This window comes from Vanellus vanellus (assembly GCF_965231255.1).
Source record: "Vanellus vanellus genome assembly, chromosome: 4".
Lineage (NCBI taxonomy): Eukaryota > Metazoa > Chordata > Aves > Charadriiformes > Charadriidae > Vanellus > Vanellus vanellus.
In genome coordinates this window covers 43,203,423-43,224,696 of record NC_138909.1, presented here as the reverse complement: position 1 = coordinate 43,224,696, position 21,274 = coordinate 43,203,423, and the positions used below count along the sequence as shown (strand labels likewise).

Here is a 21,274-nt window from a genome sequence, read left to right as displayed (position 1 = left end):
GTGGCTCCCACCAGGCCTGGTGGTCTGCGGGCAGCTGGGGGATGTTGCGGGCTCCCCCACAGAATTGGAGGGTGCTCAGCAAGCAGCAGCAGTCGGGGGACGAGTGCAGGGACCCTGGTGCCCAAATCTCCTGAGATGGCAGAAATACCTCTCTGTTGCCTAAGGACCCTCACAGCCTTGTGCCCTCCACCCATCCCAGTGATGTCCTGCTCACCCCCCGACCGTGTCCCCCATCACGTGTACCTGCCCTGCTCAAGGTGCCCATCTGGCTCCCACTCCCTCAGGCTGATGCTGTATGGGATGGGGAGTCAGCCTGTCCTGTGGCGCTGCCTCCCAGTGCCCGCAGCCAACACGGTGGGCTCAGAGGAGACGTCCCAGGAGCCGAGCATCGGGGGAGTTGCCCCAGGCCACTGGCAGGGCGACGAAGCCCAGCTTGCTGTAGAAGCTCAGCTGCTGCCGGTCGCTGGCACTGACCTGGCAAAACACTCCCCGCGACCCTGGAAAGGAGGTAAGAGGTCAGGCCCCTGGCACCAGTTGGGGCTGGGGGCCAGTGGTTGGGACCCCCTCCACAAGGGGGTCAACCTCTCCGCTGCCCTTTGGCACTGTGTGCCTGCACGTTGCCCTGAGACACAGGTCCACGTGTCCCCTGGTGCACAGGGAGGTCATGGGAGCTTGGGGCCGGATGGCATCAGAGAGGGGACGGGGCTGAGAAGTGGGGTGCAGGTGGGGCCAGGCCCTGGCTCTGGGGTGGGCAAGGGAGCAATCGGGACGGGGTTCTGCTGGATGAAGGGGGCCTCAGCCGGGGGGGTCGTGCTCACCATTGGCTCTGAGTGCGCTCAGCAGGCAGATGGCCAGGCTGCGGCTGGCCCCCACGTCCAGCACGCGGGGGGCCGTCCCAAGCTGCACCAGGGAGGGGAAGCGCCGCAGCACAGGCAGGGGCACAGCTGGTGGCTCTTCGTGGAAGAAGAGCAGTGCTTCCTCCAGGGCATCCTGCAGGCAACAAACACAAGGGAGGAAACACTCTCCATCCCTCCCCCCCTCCCCCCCTCCCTGCCCCGCCATGCCCGGTCCCCTCTGCTCCAGGTGTCCCCTCACCTGTCCCAGCGCTGGGGCACCCGTGCCCAGGTCTCGGGGGTACTTGTGCCGTACAGCTGGCAGCCAGCTGCTGTCTCGCTGTTGCAGGAAGCCTTCAGCGCAGAGCGCTCCGGCTGCGTAGCCGCAGGGACCACCCTCATCCTCCAGCACAAAGGTGTACTCGGGGCTCAGGCTGAGGAAGCTGCCCAGCAGCCTGACAGCCAGAGCAGGAGCACTGCTGAGCTGCTGCCCCGAGCCCAGCCTGCCCCAGGGAAAGCTCACACCAGCCAACCTCCACCTTCCCACCCTGGCAGGACAACATCCCTGCACCCACCGGACCATCCCTTTGAGAGCCCCCCCAGCCAAAGTCCTCGGCCTCCTGGCCCCCTCCCGCAAGGTGAGGCCATGGCCAGCTGTGGTGCAGGCAGAGCTGGTCCCCGCAGGGATGTGAGGAGATGCCACTGCCTCACACCACGGCCCTGCGTGGCCCTGCTCATGGCCGGGCTCAGCACGCGCCTGGCAAGAGGGAGCTCCAGAGGAACCACGTCTCACCTGTCACCGAGGAGATCTGGGTGGGCTGCAAGGATCTCTGCGATTTTGGGGTCACAGTCCAAACTCTCCCGGCACATTCGGTAAAGCTCTCCCTGGAAGACACCCAGACCCACCTCAGCCCTGGCTCTGCCTGCCCTGCCCAATCCCTGCCCCACTGCTGCCCCCTGGGCTGCCTGCTGCCCCCGCCACTGGCCCTACTGCAGCATGGTGTACCAGCAGCTGCCCCAGCTGACCATAAAGAGAGACCAGAACCAGGGCTGCGGCTTCCAGCGCATCCCGGCCAGGGGAAGGTATGAAGGTATGTGGTTCAGCCATCCAAAGGCGCTGACCTCTGTGCCAAGTGATGCGCTGTGCACCACCTTCCGCTGGCCTCTGAGGCTCATTGCCACAGCGTAGCAACACTTCAAACTGAGAAATTGCCATTCCGGTCAGGCATCCCAGAGCAGCAATAGCTGAGGAAACGCTGCTCAGCCCCAGGACGGAGCATGCTCCGAGCAGGCAGAACGGCAGAAAAACCAATACTGAAACTCAAGTCTCCACAGAGCATGTGCAAAGTGGGACATCTCAAAATTTCCTCCCTCTTGGTCAGATTTGAGTTTGCTGCTGCTCACCGGATCAGCGAAAAGAACCTCCCGATAAGAGCTTTGCTTCTCAAAGGAAAGGCCGCCCGGCTCGCTGGCCGACAAGGGCAGCACAGCGCCCTTCTGAGCGCCGTCCCCGCAACGGGCTGAAGTGCTGAGCTGGATTTTTCTCTGGAAGTTTCACTGGTTGCAGACATTCAGCTTGTTAAAGTTTAGCCTGAGCAGATGAAATCTGACAAGAGGCAGTCGAAAACAAGCTCTTGCAATGGGAATTGCTGGCAGCTGCAGCCTGGTATTATGATCTGCTCTCATGTGCTTGCAACTCCTCCTCTGCTATTTACAGGCACTGCAGCTGTGCGTTGCTGGGTACTGTATTTAGTAGGGATGCTCTGTTGTGTCCATGATGGCTGGATTTGCAGCGTTAGCGTTTCCTTTAGCTAGGAGAGGGCAGCGGGGTGAGGGAGTGGGGTGTTTGCCGCAGGCTGTGTGTTACATAGGGAATCCAGGGCTCTGCTGGATTTGGCAGCAAACTTGTGTGTCCACCCACCTCCAAATTCTCCCTTTCCCTCCCCATCCCACCGAACTGCTGGGATGTCAAACAGACCTGGGGGGGGGGGGGGGCGGTGGCGGTGGCACTGGCACTGGCAGCAAGCAGGCAGACAGAGGCTGCTGCCTCTCTAGCAGGGAATCATTCTGTAAACTGGGTGAGCATTTTAAGAAGGGACTGATTTGGAGATGAACCTCAACAAGCTCAGGCAGTGTCCCGAGCTGCAGACTGATGAAGGTTGCAGGAGGTCGCCATCCTTGTCCTCCTGTTCTGCAACTTTCCCAGCACCTGCTCATGGCCACCGCTGGAGATCAGCGCTGGAGGTGCTCCGGGGATCGCCCTTGCAGCCTGGCAACCCCAAGTCTCTGCCGGTTTCCCTGTGGCTGTGCCTGTCGCTCACTTCTGAGCCGGGTCTCCCTCCCCTGCTGCTGGCTGCCAGGAGGGGCTCTGCACAGGCACTTGTTGCAGGGATGGTGATGGTCTTTGCTGAGGCCGCTGGCTACAACACCCACTGTCCATCCCAGGGGGCTGACACGCTGCTGGACACAGCCCCAGGTGACCTGCCCCAGGCTGGCCTGCTCTTACCAGGGGCTGGACCTCAGAGGTCCCCTCCAGTCTGCATCACCCTGCGCTGCGAGCTCAGCCTTGGGGTCAGCAGCAGACAAGCACGTAACTCGTTAGCACACGTACAGCACAGGCCATGCAAAGGGGAGCTTCGGCCTGAGCGGAGTGCGTCACCCCTTCGGGCCGCGGCTCTCACCTTGTCCAGGGGCAGCAACGGGCGCAGGAGGTACAGCTGGTTGGACGGGAAGAGCGGAGGTGGGTGGTAGAAGAGGTCATAGCTGTTCCCCACAGGCAGCAGTGCCTGAAAGAGATACGGTCCATCAAGGAGCAGGTTGTCCTGCCTCCAAACCTTGTCCTGCAGGGAGCAGGAGGAGGGTCCCTCCGAGGCACCCTAAACCCCAGGAGCTGCAGCCAAGGCGCAGAGACCCGGGGCAGCTCTGCCTTCCCAAGCTTGCAGCAATCCAATGGCAGGGCCAGGAGCAGCAGCTGGGATCCTGGCTTCCCAACGGCTCCTTCAGCCCCCACAGATATGGGCATGCTCTCACCTGCAGCTCTCCAAAGAGGCCCCCACGACGTGCCCAGGGTTCAGCGTCCCCCCCCAGCAGCATTGGGGCAGTGATGCTCTGGCACCCTGGAGGCAGCAGGAGACAGACACACATGCGAGGTGAACAAAATCCTGCTGGGCCAGGGGGAGATCAGCCTCCACCGCACAGCAACGTCACGATCACACTGGTCACAGCTCCAAGGATCTGCCCCCACAGCTGTGCAGCCCGAGCACAGGACCTCGCCTGGGCTTGGGGGGCCAGCCCCATGCATTGGGGTAGCAGCACGCCCTCTGCAACAGGGCTTGAAGCGGGGGAACAGGGAAAGGTATGATCTTGCCTCCATGAAAGGTGTAAGGTAAAGACAAAGCTCCTGACTACAGCTAGGAAGCTGCAGCCTGGCACAGAGAGCAGCGGCTGTGCCTGGGGGAACGTGCCCCACATGCGGCTGCTTCCCTGCGGAAGTGGTTCAAGGCACATGTCCGCGTCCCACACTGGCCTTGGACACCTTCTCAGGTAGTCATCTGGTAACACTTCACAGTTTGTAAGAGGTCACAAGGCCCACAGAGCAACCAAGGAACCCTAAACTAGGGGAACGGAGCCTCCCAAAATGATGCACAGGCATTTAAAATCCAACCTCACCTCTGTCTTCCAGGGCATTACTGCTCCCAATCCCTTGGATCCCTTTTACCAGAAAGGTTCTTGGATTAAAAGGACTGAGGAACCGTGCCCTAGAAATAGGCATTCCCTCTGAACTGTGAGAGACGGTGAAGAGCTGCTCCGATGACTGCCCTGTCCCCAGCACCAGTGCCCCATCCTGCCTCAGTGTGTCAGAGCACGCAGGGCTACCACGCTTCCCATGGCCATTCCCACTCCACTTGGCAGGCAGGGCGTGGGAAAGGGCAGCCCAAAGGCCAGTGCTGGCTGCTGCTGTGGGGCTGGAGGTGACAGAGGGCAGCAGTCAGTGCCCCACCACCCAGGTGGGTGCTCCAGGGCAGCACTGGTACTTACAGCCAAAGCAGCTTCCCCAGGTGCCCTTGGGGTCAGGGTCGCAGAGGAGATGGCCATCTGCAAGGGAGGCGAGGTGGTGAGCACAGGTCAGTGGTGGAGAAGGTGTCAAGGGGAGGTGTGCTCCCAGGAGAGACCCTGGCACCCCTGGCTGGACACAGGGACCCCAGACCTCTGGAAGGGTGTCCCATACACCTTCACCTCTTTAGGGGCAGAAACAGTGGATCACCACAGAACAAGCTTCAGATGCCCTGGGTATGCCACAGTCCCCCAGGGGACCCCTGTGCTTCAACATGCCTGGATTTGGCCAGGGTGCGAATATGAGCTATGGGGCCACAGGGGCTAGCTCAAGGCTGGCATCAGCCACGTACCCAGCCAAAGGATGAAGGCACTGGCAGCCAACAGCATGTTGCGGATGTCCCAGAGATAGGGGTGGAGGTCGTAGAGCAGGGCCCGTCCGGCGCTGCTGACGAAGCGGCTGTGCAGGCGGCATGTCTGAGCGCAGAGCAGCTGGAAGGACTGGGCTCGGCCGCGCCACCGTGTGCCCTGTGGATGGACCATGTGTCAGTGCAAATGTGACACACACCATCCAGCAGCAGCGCCTGGACCAGCCTTACCTCACAGGCATCGGGTGCCGTGGCCGGGACCCCCACGCTGAGGCTGTTTGCCCGGAGCCACCGAAACTGCTCCAGGAGATGCTGCGCCTGTGGCCCATGATGGTAGGGCAGGTAGAAGAGCTCCACCAGCATCCGCACTTCCTCCAGAGTCAGCGGTGCTGGGGGGTTGGACCTGGCCTCCTTGAGGGTCAGCAGTGCCGTAGGGACAGACACAGTCTTCTCTGGGGTTAGCGGTGCTGTGGGGCTGGACCTGGCCTCCTCTGGGGTCACCGGTGTGGGGCTGGACCTGGCCTCCTCTGGGGTCACCAGTGCTGTGGGGCTGGACCTGGCCTTCTCTGGAGTTAGTGATGCTGTGGGGCTGGACCTGGCCTCCTCTGGCATCACTGGTGTGGGGCTGGACCTGACCTCCTCTGGGGTCACCAGCGCTGTAGGGCTGGACCTGGCCTCCTCTGGGGTTACTGAAGCTATGGGGTTGGAACTGGCCTCCTTGGGGGTCAGTGGTACTATGGGGTCAGACCCAGCCTCCTCCAGGGTCAACAGGGCCATGGGGCTGGACCCAGCCTCCTCCAGGGTCAACAGGGCCATGGGGCTGGACCCAGCCTCCTCTGGGGTCAATGGGGCCATGGGGCCAGGGCTAGCACCAGCCTCACCAGTGAGCAGTGCTGAGGGGCCAGGGCTGGTGCCAGCCCCATTAGTGAGCAGTGCTGGGGGGGCAGAGCTGGTGCCAGCCCCATCAGTGAGCAGTGCTGGGGGGTCAGGGCTAGCACCAGCCTCACGCCCTGGGGGTGTCTGAGGCATGTCAGCCCTGCTGGCCTCAGGCTGGGTACTGCTGGGGCGCTGGGGGGGGCTGTCAGCCCCTGTCCTGGCATCACTGGTGAGCAGGGGAAGGTTCTGGCTGGTGTTGGCTCCATTACTGCAGCACATCACGGTGCCTGGTCTGTGGAGGGTCTCAGTAGCCACTGGGGTTCCTGTGGACTGGGCAGTCCCATCTGTGCTGGGCAGAGCAGAGGAAGACTCACGGCTTGCTCTGCTCCCCATCGTGAGCTGGTCCCCATCCCCTGTGGCGCTTTGCTGACCGCTGGCAGAGGTCCTGCTCCCACTGCCATTCTCAGACTCCGAAGTCACCTTCATCTTTCCCTCCCCTGGTGCCACGCCGCAGGGCTCAGGGCCATGCTGGTCTACCCCACTGGGAACAGAGTCATGGGGCTGGGGGGCGGGCATGACTTCCTGAACTCCTGCTGTGCCGGGCTGCAGCCTCGTTCCTCCCTTGAGGCTGATGCTGGGGTGTCCTTGGGTCCTTCCTCCTGGCAGAAAGGAGCAAGGGGGCAGCCCCTCTGGTACCTGCATGGAAACTGCTGCCCATGGGGCAGGACAGCCCTGGGGCGGCTGTGCCAGGAAGCTCCATCTCTGAGTTGTCAGGGACTGGAGTACTGCACTCTGGAGTTTGGGCCTCCATGGCTGATGAGGCCACAGGCAAACAGTGTCAATCTCCAAGCATGCACCTGGCTGAACTCCCTCTTCCAGAGCCATACCATGGCCCAGGCTCCCACACTGCCGGCTGAGGAGATCCCCTCTGGGATGTAGCCAGGGCAGGAGCACCCATGGGGCAGCATGATGCAACGGACACCCACACCTGCCCACTGTGACATGCATAGACCCCGCTGCAGCACCAGCCAGAGTGCCCCATCCAAAGGGGCAGGGCATGGGGCTCCCTCACCCCACCGAGCTCCCAGCAGAGCTGGTCCAGCGGTCCCGGGGAGGGGGGTGAGGGATGCTGCACAGGGTGAGGGATGCTGCATGGTGCGAGTTCATCACCTACCTGTCTCCAAAGCCTGCTGGTTTATCTCAGCCACCCAGTCAAGCAGCGCCAGCTCCAAGGCCTCCTGGGGGCTGTAGCTGCCCTCCTGTGGGCCTTGGCAGTCCCCCGGGGCTGACGCAGTCTCCATCCCTAAGGAACTGGAGCTCATCAGCTTGGACAGCCCCCCTCTTTGCTTGATGGAGCTATCCCGTGCCACACTGAGGGTGGGCAGACCCCCCTCCCTGCCCCAGGGAGATGCCCCCAGGATGGATCCCATGCCCCAGGATGTTGGGTGGTGCCCAGGGAAGTGAGACACTTCACCCAGGCTGCCATGCAGGAAAGCCTACAGGATCATGGCAAAGATGAGCAGCAATGGCCATGGCCCTGCCCCGGGTGCACAAGCTCACTGCCAGTGCTGGGACCCCACGTACAGAGCTGCCTGGGGTGCTGGGGACAGGTACCTGTGTGATCAGGGTGGGCACAGCTCCCCAGCTCGCTCTGAAACCAGCTGCCCAGTGTGTGTATGGGGATGAAGTTGGCCTGGAGCTCGCAGTTTGGGTTGAGGAGCAGTCCATGGAGCCTGGCCATGAGGCCAGGGGCACGTCCCATGTAGGGGCCCAGGAAGACACGTCTGCAGTCATAGTCGTTGGCGTATAGGTTGTCCCAGATGACAGGGCGGCGCCGCAGGACACCCTCCACCTCCTCCAGCTGTGTGGCTGAGAGCTCCTGTGACACCACCTTTGGTCCTGGAGCATCACAGCACAGACACGTGTGGAGCAGCAGGCAGTGCCGTCCATCACGCACACTCACAACAGGGACATGCGCGTCTGGGCACTGAGCGTGGACATGAGGGTCAAGTCACCCCACCCCACCCTCCCTAGCCAGAAGGAGAGCAGACCCACAGCCTGACCCACTGCCTGTCTGGCCAGGGCTGCACAGCCCCACAGAGCCGGGCCAACCGCTCACCTGTCCAGATGACACCGATCTCTGGGAGCAGCTCCTGGCCGAGGGTCAGCAAGTAGCAGGACTTGCTGGGGCTGGGAGAGCACAGAGAGCTGCAGTACTCTGGGGAGAGAGCACAGAGCATCCCTTGAGGGGCAGAGAGACTGGGAGAGCAGAGGCTGCCTGGGATCAATGGATAGGGGCTGGGGAGATACACAGAGCAGGGAATACAGCATGCACGGCTGCTGAAGCACCAGCCCTGGGTCCTGTACTAGTCCTGAGGTCTCCAGGACTCCTGCAGGAGCATGAGGGGACTGGGGGGAGCCATGGAGGCTGTCAGGGCACTCAGCTCTCAGCAGACACAGGTGCTGGGTGCAGCCAGCTGAATGGCACCCCGGTCTGCTGTGGGGTACCGCAGCTGGCCATGTACCCGGCTCCCAGGGGTGGGGTGGCTGGGGCTGCACGGCTGCAGGTGGTACCTGTAGGGCAGAAGAGGAAGACGGAGGGTTGACCCAGCTCCTGGTACACCTCGTTGGCCACAGACGCCTGAGCCTGCGCCAGGGAAGGGAAGACGTCTCTGTCAGCCTGGCACATGCAGGGGTCGATGTCGTCGAAGAGCAGTGCGAAGGAGCGGCACCCCATGGCAGCCACCTGCGGGCATGGGCACGAGCTGCTAGGATCCTTGGGAAGCAGAGAGAAAGGAGGCAGCGAGCCCCAGACGAGCCCCCGCTGCCTGGGCCCTGTAAGGGCAGCAGAAGTCTGGGGTGCCTGGACAGATGGGGCAGGCAGAGCAGCCCTCGCCGTGTCGCCCATGCCTGCCCAGAAGATGCCACGCACAGCCCCATGGCCACAGCCCACCTCGCTCCAAGCCCATAGGGCAAACCCACTGTGACGGAGGCTCTTTACCCTCCCTGGGAACCGCGGGCTCAGCACCAGCCTGCACCGGCCTCTGGTGCTGCCCAGCAAGTTCTGGGGCTTGGCCGGTCCCTCTCCTGTCCCCAGTGCTGCCCGCTAGCAGTCAGGCATCCACAGAGCCCTCGTCTCTCTCTTTGCCACCGGGCACCCTACAGGGCTGCTCCCTGATGAGGGTTTACAGCCCCACACCAGCCTTTGGGGTGGGCATGAGGCCCATCCACAAGCACGCGTGCCCCTCGCCTGGGGGCAGTGGGATGAAGGAATGGCCCACGGTACCTGCCTGAGTTTTTGCTGCAGCAGGAGCCGATCCCCGGCACTTGAAAACACCATGTCCTGGCCAGCAGAAATGGCAAAAACGAACTCCACACCCTGCTCTTGGGCAGCTTCGATGAGAGAACGCATGCGGGCTGGGGACAAAGCAGAAGGGATGCTGTGAGCGCTGGGAGGCAGGGGGTGGTGGGAGACAACAGATGGAGGGAGAGGGAACCACAGTGTCCTGAAAGGAAGGAGCTGAGGGCATCGGGAGGCATGAGAGAGCATCTGGAGGAGAGACACTCAAGGGAGACAGTTCCCAGTCCCTTGGGACACAGAGGGCTCTCCACAAGGGTCTGTGGGCCTTGGCATATTCGAGCATGTTGCCAGAGACCCACGTGTGGAGCTCCCTGTGCTGGGCAGGCTCCTAGGTGATTCCATGTGATAAACAGGGTCTGGGGAGGGTCTATGTACAGGGCAGCATCTGGGGGTCTCCTTGCACTAGGCAGGACCTGTGGGGCTGCCTGAAATGGGCAGGTTCCTGGTGGGAAGAGTGGTAACGGCCAGTCTGACCCTGGCTGAGATGCAGACCATGCTTCAGACCCTTGAGGACCCGGGATGCCTGCAGCCCACCCGTGCTGGGGCCCAGCAGAGCCGCTACCTGCCTCATGTTCTGTGTAGGGCTCTCGCCAGAGCAGTCGGTGCTTCAGCTCGTCCTTGGGCGCATACATGTAGCAGTTCAGCCTCCAGCGTTTCAGCCTGTGCAGCAAGGAGAAGGGCTCACCCAAGGCTCCAGACGGGCTCTTTGCAAAGAGGCACCCACGCAGTTGCCAGCCCACAACACCAAGAGCTCCTTTGGCACACAGATCCCTCTCCTTCCCCAGAGCTGCACCCCGTCTTGCAGGCTTCCAGCCTCTTCTCACACAGAGCCCCTCAGACCATGGAGCCACAGCTCTGCCCCTGCACACGGAGTCCTGCCCTGTGTACTGTTGATGGCCACACGGAGACATAAATCTCACCCAGTGCTCCCAGTGTTGAGCCTAATGATTTGTGTTGTTTAGGGACCCCAGAAAGAGAGTGCATCAGAGACCAGCAAGACATTGCCTCCTGGGAGCTGGGTTGAGTTAACACCCTTGCTGTGGAAAAAGCGGGTGGGAGGGACCAGCTTAGCCTAAACAGCCTGTTTTAACCACTTGGCAAAGTCCTGTGATGATGAAAAGCTTAATGTCCTAAGGAATGGAAGACAGGCGAATGGCCAGAGCTGCCTCTGGGGGAGGAAGGGGAAATCCTTTGGGGAAACTGAGAACAAAATGGCCAACGAGAGAGAGGATGGGGCTGGAGCCGATGGAGGGAGAAGCTCAGCGGTCTGCTGCTCCATGCGGCCCCCCCCCCAAGGGTGCAGGCGCCCCAGCCCTGAGCCATGGGACTCCATCAGGCCAAACCACCCCTGCAGCTTTGCAGCACCTCTTTCAGGGCTTGCAGTGAGACCTGAGACCTGTGAAAGCAGTTAGCACCTTGTGTAAGCATGTTTGGGGTGGGTTTCTTTTCCCTTTCTCACCAGCTATGCTTCTAATTGTGTAATCAAGAACCAAGCTTGTTTGTAGCCCAACCATACAGGCTGCAAGGTTGCCTGTCGTGACAAGTGACTCTGGATGAAGCAGGTCCAGCAGGAGCAGGACCAGTGGAGGCACCCTGGAGAGCTGGCACCTCACCACTCCCCCAACCTCAGCGTCCAGGAGTGGGGTGCACCTGCCAAGCACAGTCTGGCCTGGGGTACTCAGCCTGGGGTACCTTGCTGGGTACCACGCACACCCAGGGAGCCCTCACTACTGCAGATCCTCTCATGTCATCTCCTTGAAAAGCTCATGTCCTGTCTCCAGGCTGGCCTGACTCCAGCAACAGTCCCGGCTGTACCATTCCCAGATCATGCTTTGATCACTTGAACAGGTCAAGACCTTCAAAGCTATCACTCTACAATGGTTTTTGCAGCTACTGGGTCTCACTGGGGCTCTCTTGCACTCTTGCATTTTTCTCTCTCTTCTCCAGTGAGACACCAGCATGGGACACAGGCTGCAGCCTTCTCACAGCTGCTGGGCTGTCCCTTGCCTGCCCTGGTCTCCCTTTCCCCACACTGTGGTCAGACATACCCTGCTATCACCTGCACAGCTCATGCACAAACGCCTTTTTCTCAGGCTGTGTTAGGTGGCATTTCAATGGAAGGGGGCCCAGAGGAGGCTGTGTGTTTACCGCTGGGATTATGTGTGTGCCACATGCCACCATGGTGTGATACAGACATCCAGAGGCAGCTCTGAGGCAGCTGCTGTGCACACCCTGACATCAAGGCTCATGGAGCAGCTCCAAAGAGCCTGTACCCCTCTCTGTTGCACCCAGTTAATGTGGGGTCCAGTGCTGTCACTGTAACAGGGACCAGGATTCATCAAGGTGCAGCATCTGGCATCAGCAGTAACTCTGCTTTAACTGAAGTCCTTTTACAAGGAATTAATGAGCTGCTGGCATTAGAATCACACAATGATTTGGGTTGGAAGGGACTTTTAATGATCATTCAGTTCAAACCCCTGCCACATCTTTCACTAGACCAGGTTGCTCAACCTGGTCCAACCTCACCTTGAACACTTCCAGGGTTGGGACATCCACGGCTTCTCTGGGCAACCTGTTCCAGTGTCTCACCACCCTCACAGTAAAGAATTTCTTCCTTATGTCCAATCTAAATTGATTTTCCGTTACCCCTTGTCCTGTCACTACAGGCCCTGGTAAAAACTTTGTCCCCATCTTTCTTTATAAGCCCTGTTTACATATTAAAAGGTGACTATAAAGTCTCCCCAGAGCCTTTTCTTCTCCAGGCTGAACAACCCCAAATCTCTCAGCCTGTCTTCATAGGAGAGGTGTTCCAGCCCTCAAATCATTTTTGTGGCCCTCCTCTGGACCAGGTCCATGTCTTTCCTGTCCTGAGGACCCCAGAGCTGGATGCAGTACTCAGGTGAGGTCTCACAAGAGTGGAGTAGAGGGGCAGAATCACCTCCCTCGACCTCCTGGCCATGCTGCTTCTGATGCAACCCAGGATACGGTTGGCTTTCTGGGCTGCGAGCGCACATTGCCAGATCGTGTCCAATTTTTCACCCACCAGCGCCCCCAAGTCCTTCTCAGCAGGGTTGCTCTCAATCCCTTCATCCCCCAGTCTGTATTGATACTGGGGATTGCCCCAATCCATGTGCAGGACTTTGCGCTTGGCCTTGTTGAAATTCATGAGATTTTCACGGCCACTCCTCAAGCCTGTCAAGGTCCCTCTGGATGGCATCCCCTCCCTCTAGGTGTTCAGCTGCACCACTCAGCTTGGTGGCATCTGCAAACTTGCTGATGCAACTCAATCCCACTATGTCAATGATGAAGATATTAAATAGTATTGGTCCCAGTATGGACCCCTGGGGAACACCACTTGTTACTGGTTTCCACTTGGATATTGAGCCATTGACTGCAACTATTTGGACGCAGCCATCCAGCCAATTCAATTATCCATCAACCGTAACATGCATTACTTACATAATCACCCCTGACTATAGTTTTGATAGGTTGAATCCTGTACCAGCTTCTTCATTCCTCAGCCAAGCACAGCCAGAGGCTCACGGACTGGAGGTACCTGACCGCCCTCCTGCCTGTCTAACACCAGCGCAAGGGTGCACATGGGAGAACCCAAACCTCAGCTGTGCTGCTCCTCCAGCTGCAGGGTCCCCAGGATATATCTCCTGGATGGCTCAGGAACCTGCTTCAGCAGTGCACAAATCCTGCACAGCTGCTCCCCGCAGGGAGACAGAGACAGTGTGAGACAGAGGAATCCCCTCCTACACATCTAAACCCTGTTATCTAACAGGGTCACACTAACGTTGATGGACAGACATTAAGAGGCTTGGCAGAGAAACTCTTTGGGACTGCAAGGTTTTTGTGGAGACCTGCAGGTGGAAAGCCCCAGGGTGCTGGAAAACGGTGAGTGCTGAAGCAGAGCTTTGGGGGTGGGGGCAGCAGAGCTGGGCAAGCGTGAACCCATGGCAGAATGCTGCGCCTGTGCAGTTTGTAGGTGACAAAGACTAAGTAGGTGGAGAATAAAGGAGCAAATACAGCGCTCAGATGCAGTGATCTGAGCTGGCTGCTAAGCTGGGCTTCAGCAAGCAGTATACTTCTTAATACAGCCAAGCATAAAGTCCTACCTAGGTAAAAGAATACAGAAGATACGTTGTCTGAACTCATATAACAAGCAATTCGTTGAACATGAGTGTCCTCTGCAACGCCACTGGTAACAGCATAACAGAGAGCCCCGGATGAATCACTGCAGAGAGTCAGGTGGGACTAGGGAGATTTGGTGACCTCTGTGCTGGCTGCAGATGCTGCCAGAGCAGTGGCCACGGTGTGGGAAGAACACTGATAAACTAGAGTGAGTCTGTCAAGGAGCCACACACACACAGGTGGAAAGCCTGTGGGCAACAGAGTCTTGGAGCCCAGTCCGCTCATCAACCCAGGGAAAAGGCTCAGCCTACGAGCGCTGTGGAGGAGAGAAAAGCCACACCCGGCAGTCTGGGACATGGCGGGGTCCAGGGGTGACTCATGGGGACACGCATTTGGGCGAGACGGGAGAGGAGAGCTCTCCAGCTCTCCAGATGCTCCACTGCAGTCGGAGCTGAAGGGAAGCAGGTCTGTGATAAATCAGGGCTTGCCTGCTTCAGGAGATCAGACTGCACTGTCATAAAGCTCTTCCCAGCCTCAAAAATCACAAATTCCTTCCAGAGTCTCCCCAGCAGTCCAAGACTCACTGGAAATTATCAGGACAGGGCAGACACCTCTCTAGACAGCTCTTTTGGCACTCCTGTATGAAAGCCATCTGATATATTCATTTATTTTTATTTATTCTCCTTAGTAGATGATGTTTTACATTTTCCCACAGTGAGCAGACTGAGAAGCACTTCATGTACTACACAAGTGTCTCATCTTGTTTCTTTCCAGAGAAGAAAAACACCAATGAACGTACTGCTCACATGTGCCAACACGTGAACATCCCAGTCCAGTACCGGACAAGGCCATCATTAGATCTTCTCATTCCTAATGCACTTTAAAACATCACATCTTGTTTTCCTTCCTGCACGTTTTCCCCAAATTTTCTAAGCTACATTTTTCTGTATCTGCATCTCTGGTCCCTACACTAGAGTCTTTACTTGCACTTGTGACTGCCCACACAGTCACCAGTGCACTCTCACAGCATGACCGACACATTTCCCACGCAGTGGGCGGCTGCCAGTGCCATCACTGGCACAGTCACCAGCACACGGCCCTGCTCTCTCTGGCCCACTGCCTGGCCATCACCGGTGCACCGCCCATGCTGTCACCAGTGCACTGTCCATGACAAAACCAGTGCACTGCTTGGCCATCACTGGTGCACTGCCCATGCTGTCACCAGCATACTGCCCGTGTTGTGACCAGCACACTCTCCACACCATCCCCAGCATGCTGCCCATGACATCACCGGGGCAGTACCCACACTGATGGGTGCACTGGCCCATGACCATCATGCTGCCCGTGCTGGATGCTCCACAGGAGGCCCTGCGGGGCCCCAGTCTGTCGGTGGTAGGTCCTGTCAGTGCAGCTCATCCCACTGATGGCCAGCGCATGGGTGCCAGCTGCCAGGAGAGGGCTTTTCCTCTCCTGCACAGATCAACTCCCATCCCAATGTGACTCTCACAACCAGCCAGTGACAGATCCTGCCCATATCCTTCCGTCACAGGGACACATGGTGACACACAGACATACTTGAGGACTCACAAGGACACAAGGATCACCTCCACACCAGGCAGGGATGGCAGCCTCAGGCTAAAGTGGCCACCTGTGCCCACGGTGGAGTGATGTGGATTTGCTGTGCTGTCTGTTTCTACAATGATAAGCCCGGCTCCAGAGAGGCTGGGCTGGCTGGAAGCACCTGCTTGGTGCCCTCGCTGGGAGTGCAGGGTGGCAGGGACAGTGGCCCCAGGCAGGGTGAGCTCACCTCTTGCTGTGGGTGGCAGCGGGCATGCAGTGTGCTGTCCTGTGGCCAGTGCACCCACAGGGGCTGGTGCCATGGGGCTCTGCCCAGGACTGCGCGGTTCAGAGATGTGGCAATGGGCGCTTGTCCTGCCAGGTCAGCACCCAAGGTGGGCTTCCAGCCTGCTAAACACCCCCACATTCTCTCTCACACGGATCTGACTTCTCATTTCCAGCCCCAGTCCCTCCGCCTGCTCCCTGACACCCCCCCTGCGCATGGGCTGCCGTAACTGACCCGTGCCATGCTGCAGTCAGGGCAGAGCAGCTCTTCTGGTGCCTCCAGAGGCAGCACCGTCAGGCTGGAGTAGCCCCCATGCTCCTCTCCAAACCCCTCCCAGCTGCCATCGCTCCTCCCGTGGTGCGGGCGGCAGTGTCCGACCAGATCCCACCCACAGCTCCATGTGTGTCTGCTCCCTCACTGGGGCACCCGTGCCAGCTGTGCAGTGCCAGCACGCAGGGGCTGGTGCCCACCCGGCCCCTTCCGGACCCCATCCCCGGACCCCATCCCCTTGGAGCGCCCAGCCCTGGCCCAGGCCCCTCAGCCAAGCACATCTAGCTGCAGCTGGGCTGTGGCGGAGTCCCAGCACCATCTGCCGGCACAGGGCAGCACAGCCCGCATCTGTCCGGGCATCCTTGGGCTCCCCGTCCATGCCGCAGCCACCGCACCCGGGCCCAGGGCAGGGGGAGCCTTTCCCCACGCTTGATCCCGGGGTGCAGGAGTGCTGGGACAGAGGGGGCACTGGGAGAAGCCCGAGACCCCTTCGCTGCTGTCGCCCCGGTGTCCCAAAGGCAGGCCAGCCCCAGGAGCCTCCCTTCAGCACGCTTTCCTCACCGCTCCTGCCTCCAGAGCACTGGCTTCCACCTTGTCACTCTGCCACTGGCTAGTACCTTCAGAGAGGAAAATTCAGGGTACTTGCCATTGAAAGAGAAGTTTCCTCTGTTCCATAGACCATGGCCTCCCATAGAAACCTGTAAAAGGGGGAAAAAACAACCAAAATGCAGTTGTCAGTAATTGTCTTAAAACAGTCTCCCTCTACCATCCCTAGGTGGCTGCTCTCAAACCCAGAGATCCACCAGTTGTCCACCTCTGGGTACTTCAAGTGTCTATTATCCTGCTACGGTCTTGCTGGGCATTGGTATTCAAGCAAGCGGTTATAATGTCTGGGGTTCCATCCTTCCCAGAAGGAGACAGCTGGGAAGAATTGCACAAGGAAGCACTTAACCTGGGAGGAGGAATTTGCACAGTAAAAGCCAAGCCTAGAGGAGATGGCTGAGGGCTGTCTAGGTTCTAAGGCACTCTAGCATGACTTTGGGGTGCCCCAAAGCACAGAGCTATTGTACATCTACCCTACAGTTTTCTGCCTGGGTTTTTTCTTCTTTACAGAGACCAGCTCTGTGTCCCTTCGCATCTCTCTGTGTCTGGGTAGTGTCAGGCTTTGTCAAGTAAAGCACCATCACTCCTGTACGGGCTATAAAAGCTGCTCTCTCTGTCTTTAATCACTACACAACTCAAACTGCACCAAAATTGAGCTGACACAGCTCTCCCCTGCACCCTGCAAACACAAACCTGCAATGCATCAGGGCAGGACTTTGAGGCAGCATCCCTGTCCCATGGCAAGCTGTTCAAATCCGGAACACACAACCAACCCATGGAGATGCCCACGAGTGCTGGGACTGTGACTCCACATGACATTTCACAGGCACCTTGGCAGTCCCCCACCAGAAAACACCATCCCCACAAACTTGCAACGGGAAAATCCAGAGAGGGACAGCATACCGGGGAGCAACCTTACCAGTTGTCTGCTAACAAAGACACCCATCAACGAGCACCAAGGCTGGCTGCGAGGACATTGCCCTTCCAGAAAGTTCACGTCAACAATACCAGATGCAAGAACTACAGATCTGGAGTCAGCAAATTCCCAAGTGTTTTTTAACATTTCCACTTCTGCTGCTTGCAGGCTTTAGGTGGTTGTTGGGCACCAGTGTCTGACACAAGCTTGAAGCTGCAGCACCACAGCAGCTGACAGCCTGGCCTGCGCTCTGCACGGCAGGGAACCAGTCTGTGACTGGATATAGTGAGCAGGGGCACTGCCGGACATGCAGCACCCATTCCCCTGTTGGGACTGCCCTTCCTATTTCTGCCTGTAGGAAGACCTGGGAGGTGCAGAGTTGTCTGCAAAGCCAGAGAGAAAGAACACCCAGTGGAAGGCAAGCCAGTTCATTTGCAGGCAATGGGAGAACAGGCAACCAAATGGGTTTGGAGAGATGCAGATTTGACAGCTTCTTAAAGAGGAGGTTAAGGGGAACCTGTAAGTGTTCCAGCCCAGACCTGAAATTTAGCAAGAGAAGGGTCTTGAGTCACTTCAAGTCTCTGCAAGATCTGGCAGCTGCAATGTGAAGTCTCAGAGAAGATACATTACGTCTTGAACAGTGATGGCAATTAGCCATCAAGGCAGCTTCCCAGTTTCGGATGGGCTCTGCATCATGGGAAAATTAGATCAGTCAATGCACTTTCTAGCAGACAAAGCCAACAGAAGCAGATACTGAGGGAAGTGAATGCATTCATCGAACTGGGTGGTGCATAAGGGCAGATTGCAATGACTCTGTTAGTCTGGGAGAAAGGACCAGCTCTCAGTGCCTGACCCAAGGCCAGCATTGCCCAGGAAAGCACCCACGTTTCCCCAAAGCACCTGTGTGCACTCGAGCTGGTCTGCCTGGGAGGGGACCCCAATGCCCTGCTCCTTTTGCCAGGATCCCACCCTGCAGCCCTCAAACACCAACCTTGGGCAATGGTGTGGTAGGTGGCACCACAGCACACACCGAACATTACCTTCTTTGCAGGTAAATCTTCTACTCATAGACCCCTGATTGATCCCAGGACTGTCCCCATCCCCCCAGTAGATCTTCTACCTTCTTGAACATCACTACATGATTGTTCCATCTACTTTGAAATAATATATAGTCGCCTTGCTAGCCATGCCCCACCATGCATGGGGCCAAATTTGTGGCCACTCAAGGATGCCAGAAAACATTTCACACAAAGAAAGTATTTCCATGATAAATAGATTTTCCGTTTCCCAATCCATAGGAACTCCTGCTCAGCTCTCAGTGAGGTCCCAAGGGTCCCTGTACAGCACGTGCCTGACACTCACACTTTGCTGTGAACTGACACTGCCTTGCAAGTATGACACTCACGGCCTACACATGCCCTGCCAGAGACAGCTCTGTTGAAAATGCCATCCTAGTGTACTCTGCCCAGTAAACTGGCTTAAATTATACCAACAAAATCCTGTCTGTACCTGTGGCTGCATCTCCAAAGGAGTGATGTTGGTGGTCTGTTTTTTTGAAGACAGATGAGCACTGATGAGTACTGCTGTGCATTTGTACCTCGGCTCTCCCATAGCCCAGATCGCTACATCAGTGACCCATCATCACCATTACTTGCCAAACTCTGGGCCATCTGGGATGTCCCTCAGCAATTTCTTCACAACCATTAGCAAAGTCCTGATGAACACATTGGGACGCAAAGTCTCTAGGCTCCAAATGTTCCTTAGCCCGTCGTCTGTCCTGTGTGCAAGTCACCCAGAGACATCAGTCCATCTGTGCTCTCTGGCTCCTGCTAGCAATGTCCAGGGTGTCAGGAGGGAGCAGGGGACTCTGTGTAGGACATGCTACTCCTGGCCTGCCTTGGCCCTGCCACAGCTGTACCCTGCTCAGCAGCCTGCTGCCCCAGCACCAGCCTATGTTCCCTGCCAGGGCCTGTGCTACCAGGGTGAGGGATGTCTCCAGGAGGGATGACCTCCTCCTCCTGGAGTGGCTCTGCTGGCAGCATCTGTCCTTCTCTTTCCCACGTCAGCTTTCCTATATCAACGATTCTTTCTGACTCATATTTCTTTTTACTATCAACTTCCCCATCCCTGCACTTTCTATTTATTTTGTGCTTATTTGCACGGTGCTTTTGCTTCCTCCCAGGCAAGGAAGTAGGTTGTGGGCTCCAGCCGGGTACTGTGCTGCCAGGAAAAGTGGAGATGCTTTTGCCTAGTGGGTGCCAGGCCTGGCCCAGCTCCAGAGGTGCCGTGCTGCAGAAACAGAAGTTGGGGGTGGGGTAGGGGAGGATGGAGAGCAGAAGGACAGGGCTGAACCATATGGAGCTGCCACAGGAGACCAGTCTCGGCTAGCTCTAGGCATGGCCCAAGGCAGTGCGGTACCTCGGGCAGGGAGGCAGGAGGGGCACACACCGGGATGCTGCCCCCAGGGCAGAGAAAAAAAACACACTGCAGCATGCTGGAGCCAAGAGCAGTGGGTCCCCATACCCCACTGTGAAGGAGGGTCAGTTGTGCTGGGATTGCTGTGGGGTGCAGCGGTGCTCTGGGGACGAGCTGGGGAGCGTCAGTGGGGGGTGTAAGCCCCGTACCCCTGGGTAGAGATAGGGGGCTGTGCAGGGGCCCGGATCCCTGTCTCCCCAATACCCGGGCTCCCGGGCGCCGCTCGGGTCCCGGCGGCCCTTCCCGGCCCCTGTTCGCTCTGGGTGGACCGGGCCAGCCCCTGCAATGCCCAGGCGGGGAACCGGCCCCAGCCGCGGCCCCGGAGGGACCTACCTTCCACCACGCCGCAGAGGAAGCGTGGCCGCCCCGCCATACCCGCGCAGGAGCAGCCCTGCCGGTGCTGAGGCGGGCGGAGGGGTGCGGGGGAGGGACGGAAGGATGCACGGAGGGACAGAGGGATGTGCGGAGGGATGCACGGGCAGAGGGACGCGCGGAGAGACGCGCCGAGTGATGCGGTAGATAACGGAGGGATGCGCGGAGGGACGCGCGGAGGGACAGAGGGATGTGCGAGAGATGGAGGGATACGCGGAGAGATGGAGGGATGCGCGGAATGACGGAGGGATGCGCTGCGGGACGGAGGGATGCGCGGAGGGATGGAGGGGGGCGAGGAGGGATGAGGGATGCGCGGAGGGATGAGGGAACTCGAGGAGGGACGGCTCCGCCGCCTGCCCTCCCCCGCGGAGACGCGGCCGCCGCAGCGCAGGGGGCGGCCCCGGCGGGTGGGGCCGCGGCGGGGCCGGGACGCGGGGCGGGGCGGGGGTACGACGACGACGGCACCCGCATAGACCCCGGGCAAAACCGCCGTGGTGGGCCGGGCGCTTCAGCCCTTCCCGGAGACCGCCCCGGCAGCAGCTGCCCGAGCCCCTCTGCTGCAGCGGGGCTGGGGGTCGGGGCGGGCCCTCTGCAGCCCCCGCCGGGCCGGAGCCCCCACCGCCCTGGTCACCGGGTGGTGCCGTCCCGGTGCAGTGCCTGGTCCCTGACCCACAGCCCGGTGCCAGCCCGGTGCTCCCGGTGCCCTGGGCTGCAGCCGCTGCTGCTCGCTGGCACCGGGGCCCATCCAGGTGACCACACCAGCCCCCCGCACCGTGTCCTCCAGTGTCCCCAGCTGCGGGTGTTCTCCCGGTGCAGGCCCAGGGCAGTTCTTTCTCCCGCCTTTGCATCTTCCCGGGATCCAGAGCTGTTCCCCAGGACCCAGAGCTGTTCCCCAGTGGTTGGGTGTCATCATCCCCTTGAATGAATCACTGAGCCTGCACCTTTCCTGCTGGTACCCTCATGCCGGGCCCAGGGTGTGATGCCTCTCTGGCTTGCCTGGTCCATGAGATCAGGACTGTTTCATGTGCCTTGCACGTGACTCACCTGCTTGCGTATGTCAGGCTGCTATTTGCCTTTTGTCACACTGTTCTGAGCTGTTGACACATGTTTGGCTCGTGATCTCCTCCGTCCCACAGGTTCTGGTTTGCAGAAGTGCTGCCACGTCAT

General features: G+C 59.1%; 1 protein-coding gene across 1 annotated transcript; it reads right to left on the bottom strand.

Annotated features, from left to right (window-relative positions):
• Window positions 1-360: 360 nt before the first annotated feature.
• LOC309671773 (protein O-GlcNAcase-like) lies at window positions 361-20,108 on the bottom strand (the record flags this gene model as incomplete). Its single annotated transcript, XM_082483069.1, has 18 exons — window positions 361-497; window positions 819-990; window positions 1,096-1,288; window positions 1,627-1,718; window positions 3,515-3,619; window positions 3,864-3,949; window positions 4,872-4,928; window positions 5,240-5,414; window positions 5,486-5,849; window positions 6,042-6,789; window positions 7,305-7,433; window positions 7,745-8,029; window positions 8,250-8,348; window positions 8,705-8,951; window positions 9,417-9,547; window positions 10,054-10,151; window positions 16,388-16,439; window positions 20,069-20,108. 18 exons carry the CDS (start codon window positions 20,106-20,108, stop codon window positions 361-363), a joined length of 3,210 nt encoding a protein of 1,069 aa, XP_082339195.1.
• Window positions 20,109-21,274: the final 1,166 nt, after the last annotated feature.